Genomic DNA, 15,595 nt, shown 5'->3' with positions numbered 1-15,595 from the left:
GGACCCAGCTTCTAGTGAAAGTGGACAGCTGAGAATCAGGAAGTGAGAAAAAAAAAAAAGGCACAGAATTTTGAATTAGAGGTTCTTATTTGATAATATACAAAGGTGGAGAAGCAGTAACTGCTTCATGTGCAGTCCTTGGGTTTTGCCCACACCCCTAACTGATGCTCTTTAGTAACATGTTTTTCAAGGGTTTTTAGAAATGAGATGTATCGCACTGAGTACTTTCTATTAATGTTTAGCGTTTCCAGCAAACGGAAAACCTAATCACCTGAACATTTAAATCTCTACTGTCACTAGGACCCTGGAGTGCTAGTCCTGAGGGTCTATGCAGTTTGGGGTTCCTGTTTTCTACGGTAGACCCCTTTCCTAGGAGACCACCTTGAACAGCATGCCATGGAAACAAGGGAACACAGCAGTGAGATTCGTGCCAAATGTCCAGGCTCCGGGACAAAAGGAAGGGGTGTTCGTGCCTACGTGACGTTAGAATACATGCTTAATCAGTGTGATGATCATATAGAGAAAACTTTGTCTTTCAGGAGAAAAAAACCCTCACTCTTTCCCTTTTTTTTTTTTTTTAAAGATTTTATTTATTTATTCATAAGAGACAGAGACAGAGAGAGAGACAGAAGGAGAAGCAGGCTCCCCGCTAAGCGGGGAGCCCGATGCGGGACTCGATCCCAGGACCCTGGGACCATGACTTGAGCCGAAGGCAGACACTTAACCATCTGAGCCACCCAGGCGCCCATCACTCTTTCCCTTTTACCCTATCCAATGCCCCCTATGTTTTTTATACACTATTTACATATTATTTTACATATCATTTTACATATTATTTACATATGTTTACCTATTGTTTACATACATACATATTTTACATGTATATTTTTCAAGATATGAACGGCTTCGGCGGTGGCTGGCATGTACGGTACCCATCTGTACACCCCTCCTGGGCCCTGTAAATGGGAGAAAAACCCTGTCCCTCTTCTGCCTTTTGCAGGAAGGAGGTGCTCTCCTGGCGTGGGAGGCTGGCCCTGGGGATGATGAAAACAGCCCACATGGATTATAATCAGACAAAGTCAGTGCAAGGCGGGAGTGGATTCCTTGAGAGACCTCGGCTTCCCCCTCACTATCTTTTCAATATGGAGAGGAGGTGATTTTCCTCTAGCCTTGGGAGAGGAAGCCTGAGGCCCACGATGGCTGAAATTAACCCACAAAATGAAAATTCTGCTCCTGAGGGTGTGTTATTACGAGCCAGCTACTCACCCGCGCTGTGTCTCATTCGCTCTCTGAAAATGGAGGTGGAACCTGCCCTCCAGGGCTGTGGGCCAGATCCAGGTAAAGCAGTGCAGAGAGGGAGTGCTTAGTGATTGGGGTCGTTGCTGGGGGTTGGCCTTGCTGTCCCTGGACAGGTGAGGTGACAAGGTGCAGGCCAGAAGGAAGACCAAGGAGAACAGGGGCTCAGAGAATTTCAAAGCTGCTGGCACTGGCTGCCCCCGGGGACTGTCCTCAGACCTCGTCACTATAAGTGCTTCTCATTTCACGGGCCTCTGGACATGTGTTCCAGAGAACGTTTATTGGAATTTAACACAGAAAAGCCAGACTTCTAAAAATTGAAATCCTTTCATAGCCAAGTCATTTTGACTTCTTCTCCGTATAAGAGAAAACTAAATTTGATACACTGTGACTTCATTTTCTTCCCTGCCTTGTTTCTGAGCACTGCAATTGTGGCCTTAAATGAATAGTTTATGTCTGTTTATCATCGGGGATTATAGGCCAGCGATGAGCAGTGGAACTTTCTAAATGCAGGGCAGTGGTAGGTCTGCAGCGCTCTGGGGAAGGAAGGCAGTCAGCGTCTCGACGATAAGCGGCTGTGCGCTCCACAAATCAGACTTGGTGATTTTTAAAACTACAAAAGTAGTGCCCGTTTTCTTCCTATCCAGTTAATTCGCGGCTTTCTTTTTTTCCATTCTCTTCAAATGATGTAGTTTAAACTTCCTCTCCAATTCTGCTGTAAAACTTTTCTCCCTTAAAATTTCACTTCTGGGGTGCCTGGGTGGCTCAGTCATTAAGCATCTGCCTTCGGCTCAGGTCATGATCCCGGGGTCCCGGGATCGAGCCCCACATCAGGCTCCCTGCTCGGTGGAGAGCCTGCTTCTCCCTCTCCCACTCCCCCTGCTTGTGTTCCCTCTCTTTCTGTGTCTCTCTCTGTCAAATAAATAAGTAAAATCTTTAAAAAAAAAAAATTTCACTTCTGTGTTTTTCATATTCTCACCATACGAGTGAAGGTCATGTTACCCTTATTTTGTATTTGTTGGCCAGCTCCATTCTTACATCTTAACGTTTGTTTTGTACTTGCTATCCAGGATATAATAGAAACGCTATAATAATAAAATTGTACAACAGATAGATGAGATTCAAGATCACTTTCTGACATACCCATTGCTTCTTAGGATGCCTATGGGTTTTGTATATAGAATATAAGATAAAATAAAAAGTAATATTGAATAAAGAGCTGGGTTTATGACATTGATGTTTCAGTGTTGGATGGGCTTGTAGAAGAGAAAGAATAAACTATCGGAAGCAACTTGACTGTGTAAATTAAAATGGAACTCCAGAGGATCATAAATCTATCTTATGTTACGCTTGACATTTCTGGTTTAATTTATTTTGTGGTTATGCCTTTCAAAATAACACCATGGGGTGCTTGGAAGAACAATTAGAGAAAGCATGTAACTCGGATGAGAATGTAGATAGGTGATTGTTTAGATGGACACAAGCGCATTTTATACAGATTATTTATTTCCTTTTTCACGCGGTGAATCAGAGCTGCGCCACGTGAGAGCACGGTGCCCTCAGGAGAAAGTCTCGGGCCAGGAGTCTGGCTCCGACTCCAGGCTCTGGGTTTAGATCTGGAGCCACAGAGGAGTGCGGTGGTTAGAGGTGCGGGCCCTCGCCTGTGGAAGAGAGAGAAAGCAGCAGGGCTCACCTGTAGGGCTGCGTGGGTGAAGGCGCAGCGGCTCGGGCGTGCCTGGCACAGGGTGACCCTGCAGTACCCATCAGCATCTCTGTCACCGCCACAGCTTCCTGATTGGCCTTTAAACTGGTGTAGGGTTTTGCCCACACCCCTAAACTGCCCCCCCCCAAGCTTTGGTTTCCTCCTCTGCACTCTACAGATTATATCACTCGACACCCCTTCAGAAAAATGTCCGGGGGATTTCGAAAGGCTTCTGTGTATGCCACTCTTCCGTGTCCCGGGTGGCAGGGGTGACAGAAACCCACAGCATTACTGCATTTCTCCGGACAATACCCGCCCTGCACGAGCAGGGGAGCGGACGTGTTGTCTGCAGACCTCTGATTTGTAAACATACAGTCAAAGCTGTGGCACTGGGGAGTCTCTGAGAAAAAAAGAAAGATCCATTCTTCTGGGCCGTGACCTTGGGAAGTCAAGGATAATGAAAATGCCATTGATAGCAATCGCGATGCTCCGTGTGTTTGTACCTTGCTAATGATGTTAAACTATGAAGCCTGTGAGATCTTGTGTTGCAGTGTGGTTTGGCCCTAGATCCCTTGCATGCTAACCCAAAGTAGAAGACTAGCCTGTTTGCATGCAGCCGGATGCTGCCCCTGACGAGATAAGCATGTTGTGGGAGGTGGACCCCACCCACTCTCCCTCGGCTGACGTCTCCCCCCGTCCTGTGTGTGGCCTCATTCACTGTGGTACGTGTATAATACTTCATCATTAGTTTCACTAACCTGAATGCTCACTCTTCGATTTAGCATGCTGCTGGACGGTGCACTACATGGATTCACCTCAACCTCTATCTTTCTGATTTCTTTAGATATTAGGTTGAAAAAGCTTGTTGATGAACGGGAATGCTTATTGGAACAGGTAACAATCATTTTATTACTTTATGAGATCCCCAACGGCAGCACCTGAGCCCGAGAACCTTCCCATACTTAACTTCTTGCTTTATCGGGAAAGCCCTAACGCATTATGCCTGAAAGCGATTTCCAAGCCAACCTGTGTCCTTACCAGTTCTATCGTCGTAAGTCACGTGAGGTTCAGAGAGGATGTCCCGAAGACTCGAGGCCATGGAACCGAATGTGGTTCGCTCTATGCCAATTGCTGCCTAAAACAAATATTTACATAGAAGGGGCTAGAATAACCATGGAGAGGCAGGAGCTTTACTGAATTACTCCAGACACCAGGTCTCTGACTGCTGCTGGCTCAGGGAGGTTGGTCTTGGGATCCCTCAGTGATCAGCATCTCTTTCCAGAAGGCATTTCCTTGTTGCAGCTGATCAAAGTGGTTTTACTTGTGGTTCACCTTCGTCACGTTCTTCCACCTCCAGAAACACTAACCAGCTGTCCTGTTTGGTCTTTTTATGTGCGGGGTAGTTACTCAGTCCTTCCACAGTCACGTTCTAAGGAAACTCAATTCCTCCCAGTCGCCTTCATAAGCCTAATCAAAGATATTTTGCCATACTGCTTACAGTTCCGCTCAAGGCTACTCTCAAAATTGGGGAAAGCACTCAATGTGGTAGCTGCATTGAGGTTCCTGTGATCTTTTAAAAACACGTATCCGTCCTAATTCTGTACCTATTTCCTTAGAGCAGCGTGGCATACAGTGGGCAATGTGTGCCTGGGGCTCTGCTCTGCCTTGTGCTGGCTGTTGGGGGGCGGGGGCTCCCACAGGGTCCACAGAGGTCGGAGGTTAACAGGACAAGGGCTGGGAGACTGCCCATCAGACACCGGAACTTTCTACGGTTGTGGCTGCTGACGGCCAGGGAGAGCAGAGCCCTGCAGGGGCCAGCTCCCTGAGCATGGGCTCTGTGAGGGAGACACAGCTCGGCTAGGCCCTCGAGGACACTACTTCTGGGCCTGGAAGGCTCCAGAAGGCCCTGCCCAGCTTCTAAGTGAATAACTCGAAGGTGACTAAGTGCACTGACTAACTCTGAGATAAATGTTTAAAGGAATTTCAAAGAGGAATTTCAAACTTAGAAATAACTTTTCACCCAGAGTTACAAAATAATTTCTGCCTGATACGGTGAATACGATTCCATTTTCACCCGTTACGCTATTACTTCCTGAGAAGAGTGCCAACTGGCCGAAGGTTGTTCATCTCTTTATTTGGATTGGTTATTAAAGGTGAGAGACTCCCTGTGGTGGCTGGTGGATTGTAACCATTTACTGCATTTTTCTTGTGCTTAATTACGTAACTCCTATCTCTTTGGCACCTTGGAGAGCCACGAAATAACTCCACAGCAACATCCAATTGTATTTATGGGGTGTTGGTTTTTCCTCTACACACCGCTTCCTGTGCCATAGGCTCTACGCTCAACTTCCGGCCTCATTTAGAATAGAGAAATTCACATATTTTATTGGTGGGTGTTTTCAGATTAAGAAACTCAAAGGACAGCTGGAAGAGAGACAGAAGAATGGCAAGCTAGACAACCTGCACCCTGGAAGTGATGTCTTAGAAAATGGGACAGACATGCATGTAATGGATCTGCAAAGTAAATGTCCATCCTTGTATACAAGTAAACCCTTTAAGTGTCCTGTGTGTATTATACTTGGGCTACAGGAGAAAAACCATCATGGCAAAGAACGCCCGGCGTTCCCCTTGGCCCCCAAAAGCCCTTGAGCACAAGAGTGCAAAGATGTTTCTGTGTGGGATTGAACGAGGATGGGCAGGTGGGCAGAGCGAGGATGTTTCTGTCTGAGCCTCAGGACTAGAAAAGGTGCCCCAAAACGTGCACCAAGTTACCACCCTATGATGCACTGTGAGAAACCGCGTTTTCCATGCTGGATACCACTGCCTTGTGATCAGCTGATTGTATGGAAAAATTAGAAGGTATTTTCCATACAAGTAAACTAGAAAGAGGCTTAAAGGGAGATAAAATTACCCGCAGTCTCCCCCCTTCCCCTCCCCTGACCACCTCTTTGTGTTCTGTGCTTCGGAGGGGCTCTCCCGCCTGGCACTTACTTGCTCAGCCTGGGCACATGGAGAGAGAGAGTGCCTTCTCCTATCTCAGCTTCAGCCCTCCCAACCCACCCCTCCCCCCACACCCCACCCCCCTGGTGGGGCCACAGGCCAGAACTTCCAGATTTGCATGCCAAGTACTCAGTAGGGGCTTGGATCCCAGGAATTATTGTTTTAACATTTTAAAAGCCCAAGAGCTTAACAAATTTTCCTTCTCTTTCAACCTTTAGGGGATGCCAACAGACAGATCAGCGACCTCAAATTTAAACTTGCAAAATCTGAGCAAGAGATAACCGCATTAGAACAAAATGTATGTGTGTGCACTTTTAAGCAATAACAGGCAGTGAAAGCGATGATTAACTGAGTTGTACTTGCTAGAACTCGCCCCGAAAGGCTGAGCACAAAGAGGAGCAGAGATTTACAGAACCAGAAAGGGCCCTCCGTGTATCTCCTGCAGAGAGAAAGTAGGGAAGGAAAGATCACTAGGAGGATCCGGGTTGTTATACTGGGTACTAACCCTTTATAAACAATGGCTGGTTGTGGAAAATCACTAATGTGGCTGGGGCGGGGGAGCTTAAAAATGTTGTTCTTTAAAAATTATTTAGTTAAAAAGCACTTCATGTGGGGCCATCCCTCTTGCCTGGATTTTCTGCCTTTCTCTTCCAACCAGGTTTCTAGATTGGGGGTATTTATGCCTCTAGCATGTTGGGCCAATCTGGGGCAAGCTGTGTCCTCAGCCAAGGGAGAAATGAAGTCGGTACTCTTCCCCGCTCAGTTATGGGTCCCTGTGGCTAGCGCTTTGGGGAGTTTTTGAGGAAACAGAAATGAGAATAGCACGCCTGGGACGGGATGAGTTTAGGAAGCATGCTTTTGGTCTCAGCGGACTGAGAGTCTCCAGTGGGTTGTGGCTCTTCCTGTCCCGCACCGCAGGCCTGGCTGTGGAATGCCATCCCCAAGCCTCCTTCTTTTCCTCTGCACTAGTTGCTGGCCTTTCCTTCTCCCTTGCTTCATCCCCACCATGCCACCCCAGGAGAGACTGGACCGGAGCTGAGGTCCTGGCTGAACCTTTGCCCACAGCATCGTTCTGCCTCGACCTACCTCCTCCTGCAGAATGGCCCCGCGTCAGGGAGGGACGGCAGCCCTGTGGAGCCACGAGTTTAGACTAGGGTCAGAGAGGGGATGAGGCCCTCACAGCTGTCAGGACCAGGCTGCTCAGAGCGGCTTGCTTGGCTAGAACCAATATAACAGCCCACAGTGCTGGATCATAACGGTTCGCATGGTCCATCCTCCCATTTGATGAGCCTCGCCCTTTGATCCCACATGTGATAAAGCAACTGGAGAAAGAAAACAGGCCTGTTCATTTACACATACGATGTTTCCCTTCCTTTTAGGTAATAAGGTTAGAGAGTCAAGTATCACGTTATAAATCGGCTGCTGAAAATGCCGAAAAAATAGAAGATGAACTTAAGGCCGAAAAACGGAAACTCCAAAGAGAGGTAAATTTTCTAGGCTGTTTGTAGGGAAAGAATGGGAAATGATGGTCTAGCTGGCAGCAGAGGGAGCGTCTGCCCCTGCCCCTAACCCGGACTGTTCGGGGCCTGGTGCCAAGCCACTGCCCAAGGGCGGGGCCAATGCCCTGGGGAGGCTGGGGCTGAATCCCGGGTCTCCCTGGGGGTGGTGGCTGTGGGGCCGCCCAGAGTCTGTCCTTCTCACCAGGGCCTTTGTAGGTGGCCTCTTCTCTCCTGGTTCTCTCAAGTTCTTTTTTGTCTTTGATTTTCTGCTGCTTCACCCTGATGTGTCCTATGCAGGTTTGTTGCTGTTTGTTCTGCTCAGGATGTATGGTGTTTCTTGGATCCATGAAGTCTATTTCTAAATCAAGTTTAGAAAATTTTCACCCGTGACCTCCTTAAGTATTCCTCTCCCCTCGTCTCTCCACGTGCCCTCTGGGGCTCTAACCGGAGACGGTCAGACCCTCTCCCTGCAGCACCTACTGCTCTGCTGGTAGATCTTCCTGTTCGTCCCTTGTCTTTTTAAAGTGTATTCATTCCTGATGCTTACTTCCTGTATGGTCGTGTATGCTTCTGTGTTAACTGTATCCTTATTTCTTTTTTTTTTTTTTCAAAATTTTATTTATTTATTTGAGAGAAAGAGAGACAGAGATCATGAGCAGGGGAGAGGGGTAGAGGGAGAAGCAGACTCCCCACTGAGCAGGGAGCCCAAGGCGGGGCTCAGTCCCAGGACCCTGGGATCATGACCTGAGCTGAAGGCAAACGCCCAACCCGACTGAGCCACCCAGGTGCCCCGAGGTGCCCTTCTTTCTTTAAAGATGTCATACACAGCTGTCCTGTTCTCCACGTCCATCCGAGGACTGACACATGTCAGTCTTGGAGGCCCTAATTCTGTTGCTGGCTCAGATGGCTTGTCCTTCATGCGTTTGGTGTCTCGTGAAGTGATGCTTGCCTTTGATTTGCAGGAGCACTCCAGGCCTGACTTGGGGAAATTTCCTGCAAAGAGGGCTTGCCTCTGCCTCTGCTAGTGACGGGGGGCAGGGAGGCAAACCCCTTCCAGGACCCCAGCCACCCTCCCTGAGGGCTTTGGGTCAGAAGCAGAGCCGCAGACTCTTCTGATGGTGCATGTCTCCACAACCACGGGGCTGTTGTGCCCCCACCTTAAGGCACCTGCGCTCTGCCCTGCTGCCTGTTGGGCCAGATGGCTCCCTGCTGGTGTGGCCTCCACTCTGACTCCCAGGCTCTGGGGCCCTGGCTCCGGGGGTGGCCATCTTGGCCTCAGCCAGTCCCACTTTGGTTTCTGGTTGTAGAAACCTTGCTCCCGGTTGCCCACGCCTCGGGGACCAACTCCTCCAACTGGCCGGGGCTCAGCTCTTTTCTGTTTGCCTCACTGGTGTTTTGTGAGACCATCAGGACCCCCAAGACTGTGCCATGTCTGGGGTCCAGTTGTTTCGGAGGAGGAGGGTTGCCTAGTCACTCCTGAGGCCGGAATCCCGTGCCTCGTTTCCCTTAAGGCATAGTTAAGAAATATGTGTGCCCGCACAGGGATGCGTGTGCACTTCTGGGAGCTCGGTGGGTCCAGGCTCTGTGTTCTGCAGTAGGAGGGAATCTTGGCAATCCTCTAATGTGGGGAGGAAGCACGTTCCTCAAAGCTGCCTTTCGTCTGTTTCCAGCTGCGCTGTGCACTGGACAAGACGGAAGAGCTTGAGGTGAGCAACGGCCACTTAGTGAAGCGTCTGGAGAAAATGAAAGCAAATAGGAGCGCGCTCTTGTCCCAGCAGTGAGCCCCAGCTCTGCACAGGAACCCGGTCGGCGGATGGAGAGCATGGCGTCGTGGGCTTGCCTCTGCTACTGTCCGGGAGTGCTGCCAGGTCCCCTGCTTCTAAGCGCGCCCGGTGAGCCCTTGGCCCAGCCGTGGCCCCGGCAGCCACCAGATGCCTCTCTGACTGCGGACCCCCCCCCCCGACCCGGGGCTGGGGCCGCCACCCCGAACCCGCGGGTATTGAACGAGCACACCGGGCCCACGGGAGCTGCGTGTCCCACGGCACGGCAGCCTCGCGACGCCACTGAACATGGCAATCTAGGTAAAGATTAAAACGGGACTTGAGTTTTCTTTTCACGTGTCTTGCTGAAAACTGAGGGGACGTGTTACAGTGTCGGGACTTCCTTTGGGGGCAGAATCTACAATTGGAGCGACTTCGGTAGCATCTCTTAGTCTGCGCTTTTCATACACAAAACACTGTGGAACCACAAGCCATTACCAAGCAAAACTCTTTCACTAGAAACAAGGGGATGGTCTGGAGGTAAAAGTGACCTTAAGAAGACTCTTTACAGGCAACAAATGAAGCTTTTCTAAGGGATTTTTGCATCAGTTCAACCCTAAGAACAGGGTAATTAGCCAATAGCCCCCCTGAAAATGACAGCTTTTCCATTCGCACTATGTAACCCTTCTACTTGGACTTGAAGTTGTGAACTCCTTTTAAAGAATGTACTATTAGAACAATTAAAAAACGAAATGCTGAAAGATTTTAGCAACGTGGTTTTTCTTTCTTTCCCCACTCTTAAGGATCTTTATTCCATATTCATTGTTCTGTACGTTTTGAGTCATCTCTGTTTTTTTAAGTATATCAAATCAGTTTACCCTCTTTCCCTGGTTAAAATATATATATATTCACAATGAACAAGAATAGCGAGTGCACTTATCAGAGTCTTAAGACTATAAAGCAAACCGAGGAAGTTACACACTAAAGTCAACTACATGATCTTCAGGGGCAAAATAGAGAAAATTTGACTACTTACTGATCTCTAGTTACTCCTTGTGGATGTTGTACTTCAAGCTGGCTTGGTTAAGCGGCCAGCTTTTCAGGATATTAGCCAGACAGTATCACCCGAAAGCATACCTTACGTTGACACTTGGAGAACGCTGGTGTAAGGGACATGATATACCATTGAGACAGCGCTCCCGACATGGTGCTCGAAGTCATGAGGGTCTGTCCCCCAGCACCGTCTGGGTCCAGGATACACAAGGCGACATTTCATTGGGCACAAGAGGAGTTCGTGTCTCCTGGTGCCAAGGACAGTTTATAATTCAGATCTCCTTCCTGAGCATGCCATAGATAAGATCATCCAATCCCCATCCACATGTTGGTGCCCACAGACATGTTGTAGCTGCCGCGTATTCAAGACCAGTGTTTTTTCATACAGAAACCTACTCTTGCATTGATCCCATGGAAGTGCCAACTCTCCACGCAACATGGTTTTTGTATTTACCTAAGATTTGTCAAAACACATTGGTTTCAAAAGACTTCTAAGTTTGAAGTTCTACTTCAGGAGCATTAAGCGTTCCAAGTTCTTTCAAGAATGCAAGGGTCCAGTCCAACAACAGAAACTACCAGTAATTTGAGCAGGAGAAATTTAATACAGGGAGTGATCAACCCACAGGGAATTAACTACAGAGAAAAGGATGGAAGGGAACTCTAAAGAATGCCTTAGAGCTGAGGGAGAATACCCAAGAGAGGACAAACTGGGACTGAGACCTCACTAGAAGGCCTGGGGCCACCACCCACGAGGGGACAGACAAGTCACAGGGTGCCAGGGGCTGACACCTGCAGGCAGGAAACCAGGGGCCAGGACTCGGGAGCAAACTTTGCTGGATGGTGGGCACCCCCGGGTGGCACACAGTCACACCACAGGCTCCGCGTGAACAAGAAGGAAGGAACCAGGAAGGGGAGCCCCTGCTTCTTGCAGAGTCCCTCTCAGCACCATCTTCTGACCATAGTGGGCCAGCCGGCAAAGAAGAGATGTTTCCTTCCTTGTCTTATCCTTAAGATTTCTTCCACAACATCTTAATATAAACACGTTTAACCAGCACAACCTCCCTATCTAGAGATCACAGAGAATACTAAAAGCAAACACATAGAGCGCTCAGACATGCCTGACAGTTAGACACATATTTTCACTCGATTTTCACAAAAGCCCTGTGAGGTTACAAGATGAGGAGGCCAGAGCCCAAGGAGTTAACAGGCTGCAAGTCTCACCACCGCTGGTTAGAGGAGGGGCTACTGGGCTCACCTGCCCCAAATCTTTGGCTCCAAAGAAGTCAAACCTTTAGTCTCTACCTTTCCACCAATCTTTACAGAAATAGCAAATCCATTTTACACACACTTGCAAATCCAGAGGAAGATAGAACATGATTTTTAAATCATAGAATATGACTTTTCCTCAGATATGGCTATAGGGAATTTGTTGCTGGCTTTTCTCATCCCTGAATTTCTCAACCACACACCACTGACTCCCTGGGCGGGATCATACGTGGTTGCTGGACGGCCGTCCTGTGCATCAGAGGATGTTCAGCAGCATCCCTGGCTTCTGCCCACCAGAGGCAGATAGGCCTAACCCCCAGCCGTGACAAACACAGGTATTTCAGACATTGCCGGATGTAAGCGCCCCCCGCCCTGCACCGAGAACCACTGCGTTCCCCTGAATTAGAAAACTGGAGAAGAAAAGAGGTGGTTGGAAACCTGGACCAAGATGCCTATTGGATGTTTTCTACAAACTGTTCTCATTTTTAGAAACAAAGTGGCATTTAGGACATTTAGGAAATGGAGAAACCCATTAAAAAGACATTATAAATGGACAATATCAGTAGATAATGTAAATTAAATACGCAGTTCAGAACTGCGGTGAGGTGCTATTTTCCATTGTTCATTTTTGACATCCCATTCTGATCGTCTGAAATGTAAACTAAAGAATCAAAACTTTCTGTTGATATTTTTGAAATTTTAGGTTATTATTTAGCAAATACGGATTTCTGCTTTGCACAGCACCGAGCTCATGGGGAGCACCAGACGAATGCGCACCTTAAGAAGGTGGTCCTAAGGAAGAGAATGGCCACACACGCAGATAATCACAGAAGAGGGCAGCATGGGATGGCGGTGGGAAAGCGCCAGGAGGAGACAGCCAGGTTCCAATTTTCAAACTGGGGCATAAGCATCTGGTGTGTTTCTACAAATGGCCAGGCCAGATGTGGCACATGTGTGCACCTGCCTTTCTGGGTATTTGCACGTGAGCTGCTGTCTGTGGACCTGCCTGGTTCCCTGCACCTGCAGCCTCATCCCACCTTTGTATGGAGATACTTGAGGATCTAGAGGACCCCAGCTCAGTGGTCGGGGACCCTGCCCTGTGCCCAAGAGCCTCCCAGGACTAGGTTTCCATCCAGCTCCCAATCTCTCAAGAACCAGGCAGTTGTCCCAAGTCCCAGCCCCACATTTGCCTCCACATTGCCTTTCCTGGCTGGTGTGATCTCTTTGTATGGCCGGTTCCCAACACCCACTTCTTGCTCTTTCCCCTCTCTATCAGAATAGCCCCCATCACCACTTGCCAGATGGCTCCTACTCTGTCCCCAGGAGCACTGAATGCTAAGTAGGCTCTGCTAGTCCTGAATGGAGTGGCACTGACCGTGGCTGGGTGTCTCCCTTTGCAATTGCCCATACCGTGGGCGGCATGTAATAAGAACACCACAGACTTGGGGAAAGAGTCCTGAACTAGAAACATCTGAAGCCTTAGATTAATGCTCCTGTGATATAATGATTTATAAGAAATATAGACATGGCCATTGAGATGACCAAAATGTATTTCTTATATGTGTTTGGTCTTCATCCACCTTACCTGAAAGTGCTTCAGAGTCATAGGGTGAAACAGGTGTCTTATTAATAAAGGTGACTTTGGGGCCCCATCCAAGGGCAGGGGCTGATTGACAGGAGGACCAATTATGTGACTAGAGGGTTGGAAATGCCCATGCCACCCGTGACCTCTAGGGAGAGAAGAGGGGCTGAAGGTTGAATCAGCCAATGGCCAATGACCTAGTCAATCATGACATTGTAATGAAGCCTCCATGAAAACGCAAGAGGAGACTTTTGGGTCCTTTTTCCTTTTTGGAGATCTTCCACATTTGGAGAGCAAGAAGACTTCCATGTGCCACCAACCTAGGCCCCAAGCTCCACAAGGACAGAAGTTCCTTTGTTCAGGACCTCACCCTATAGATCTCTTCATCTGGCTATTGACTTATATCCTTTATCACATCCTTTAATAAGCTGGTAAATGTAAATCAGTGTTTCCCTGAGTTCTGCGAGCCACTCTAGCAAATTAACTGGACCTAAGGAGGAGGCCATTGGAACCTCCAGTCTATAGCACAGGTGACAGCCTGAAATTACAACTGGCATCTGATGGGCTGCGGGTGGGGGTGGGGGGAGATAGTCTTGTAGGACGAAACACTTAACCTGTGGAATATGATGCTATCTCCACGTAGATCGTGTCAGAATTGAGTTCACACCTGCTGGTGTCCAAAAATTGCTTGGTATTTTGTGTGGGGACACCCCCCCACATTGGCATTGGGTCCAAGAATGTTAAAAGAACTCCCTAAATCTCAAGGGGTACGTAATCTGTATTTAGGTGTGGGTGGCCAAGATAAGGGAGGAGGGTTCTTTAGGTTTGTGTTTACCCCTCACAGCTAGCTTTCTGGGCCCATCACCACCATCATGGGCATGCATGGAGTCCCCTGAGCTCTGCCTTTTGAAGACGGCACCCCTGTCTGACTCTCTCCCACATTGAACAAATTGTTGCCCCCTCCCCAATTCAGGTGTGCTGAGATTTTCTGCTGCCTGAGCTTTTCTCTTATAAGTTACCCCAGGGCAGAGCCATCTTTGCTTCTTGGCTCAGGCCTGTGTGAATTTTCTCAACCTGCCTCAGCCAGCCTGGGATTTTGTAGCTACTGAGACCAGTAGTCCTCACCTACTGTGATTTTACTAAGTGGGGTTTAAGATCATGTGGTTTAATATTTCCATATCAAAACATTTTAATTTGCTTTTTTTTTTTAAAGAGAAAGAGCACATGAGTCATGGAGGGGGAAGGGCAGAGGCAGAGAGAGAATCCCAAGCAGGCCCCACGCCCGGCGCAGAGCCCAAGATAGGGCTCGATCTCACGACCCTGAGATCACGACCTAAGCTGAAATCAAGAGTTGGACGCTTAACCGACTGAGCCACCTGGGCGCCCCTAATTTACTATCTTAAAAATCTAGTTCTAATTTGGTAAAGGAACATAAAAGGAACAAAACAATCATTGTTCTCTCCTCCCATGAACCATTTGGGCAGTCTGTGGGGTAATATAAAAAAGATGCCTGGCTTCTGTGTACCTAATATAAAACAAAAGGCCAGACCCAGAAAAGGAATTTCCCAAGATTTAGCACAGTTAAGATTTTGCAAAGTAAAACAGGAGAATGCAACCATAAATGCATTAACGTGAAAACAAAATACGTGGGGGAAATGTGATTCCAGCCTGCTAAAGCTGCTAAGTCCCGTTTCAGAAAAGGTAACTGCAACAGCACAGATGACTCAAAAAGCCGAGTCAAGGCAAGAAATGATCACCAGAACAAGCTTTTAATACCGAGGAATCTGTATATCGACATTGACCCGTTAGATTTAGATAATATCATGGGGAATCTCATTCAAAATAGTGAAAAAAAAATGTCCCCCAAGACAGCAGTAATAAACCCTACAAAACCCAAGAACCTATATTCGAGGAAATCTATACATTCTGCTAGGAGATACACAACATGACAAACTATAGAGATGTATAGTAAGAATAAACGTTATAAATATGTAACTTTCTCCCAAATTTATAGATTTAATACATTTCTTATGAAAATCACTTTGAATTGTTTGGGGATGAATCTCACAGTTATTCTAATAGTCATCTGGAAGTTAAAAAAAAAAACATACCACTAGCCTAGATCATTTTGATAAAAGACCATGGGGCAGTGAGTAGCCTCTCCCAGGAGCTATGGATATTACAAAGGTGCAAGGACAGACAGGTCCCCGCGAGGTGACAGCCACAGCCTAGCTCAGGGCGCGGGCTGCATTCCCTGGGGACTCCCAGGATGTGGCTTCCATGCTGGTGCGGCTGCTCTCCAGCATCTCGGTCTGTTCCACACATTCTAGCCCGCAACGAGCTCTCTCTGCTATCAGCTAGACTGTATGTTCTTTAAGAGGAACTGCTTTAGGGGCGCCTGGGTGGCTCAGTTGGTTAAGCGACTGCCTTCGGCTCA

General features: G+C 48.0%; 2 protein-coding genes across 2 annotated transcripts in view; both read left to right on the top strand.

The window, feature by feature from the left end:
* LRRFIP1 (LRR binding FLII interacting protein 1) overlaps positions 1–10,018 on the top strand; it is a 142,751-nt gene extending 132,733 nt beyond the window's left edge. The window contains exons 22-26 of the mRNA XM_035008323.1: positions 3,843–3,892; positions 5,402–5,519; positions 6,217–6,296; positions 7,378–7,482; positions 9,168–10,018. Coding sequence (XP_034864214.1) covers positions 3,843–3,892; positions 5,402–5,519; positions 6,217–6,296; positions 7,378–7,482; positions 9,168–9,278 — 464 coding nt within the window. The 3' untranslated portion in view covers positions 9,279–10,018. The remainder of the gene's footprint in view (positions 1–3,842; positions 3,893–5,401; positions 5,520–6,216; positions 6,297–7,377; positions 7,483–9,167) is intronic.
* RBM44 (RNA binding motif protein 44) overlaps positions 1–15,595 on the top strand; it is a 62,573-nt gene that overhangs the window by 6,146 nt on the left and 40,832 nt on the right. The window lies entirely within an intron of this gene.

Source organism: Mirounga leonina, unplaced genomic scaffold (assembly GCF_011800145.1).
Source record: "Mirounga leonina isolate KUSES-001 unplaced genomic scaffold, KU_Mleo_1.0 Mir_151, whole genome shotgun sequence".
Lineage (NCBI taxonomy): Eukaryota > Metazoa > Chordata > Mammalia > Carnivora > Phocidae > Mirounga > Mirounga leonina.
The sequence above is the reverse complement of the archived record's forward strand: the minus strand, read 5'-3'. Positions and strand labels throughout refer to the sequence as shown.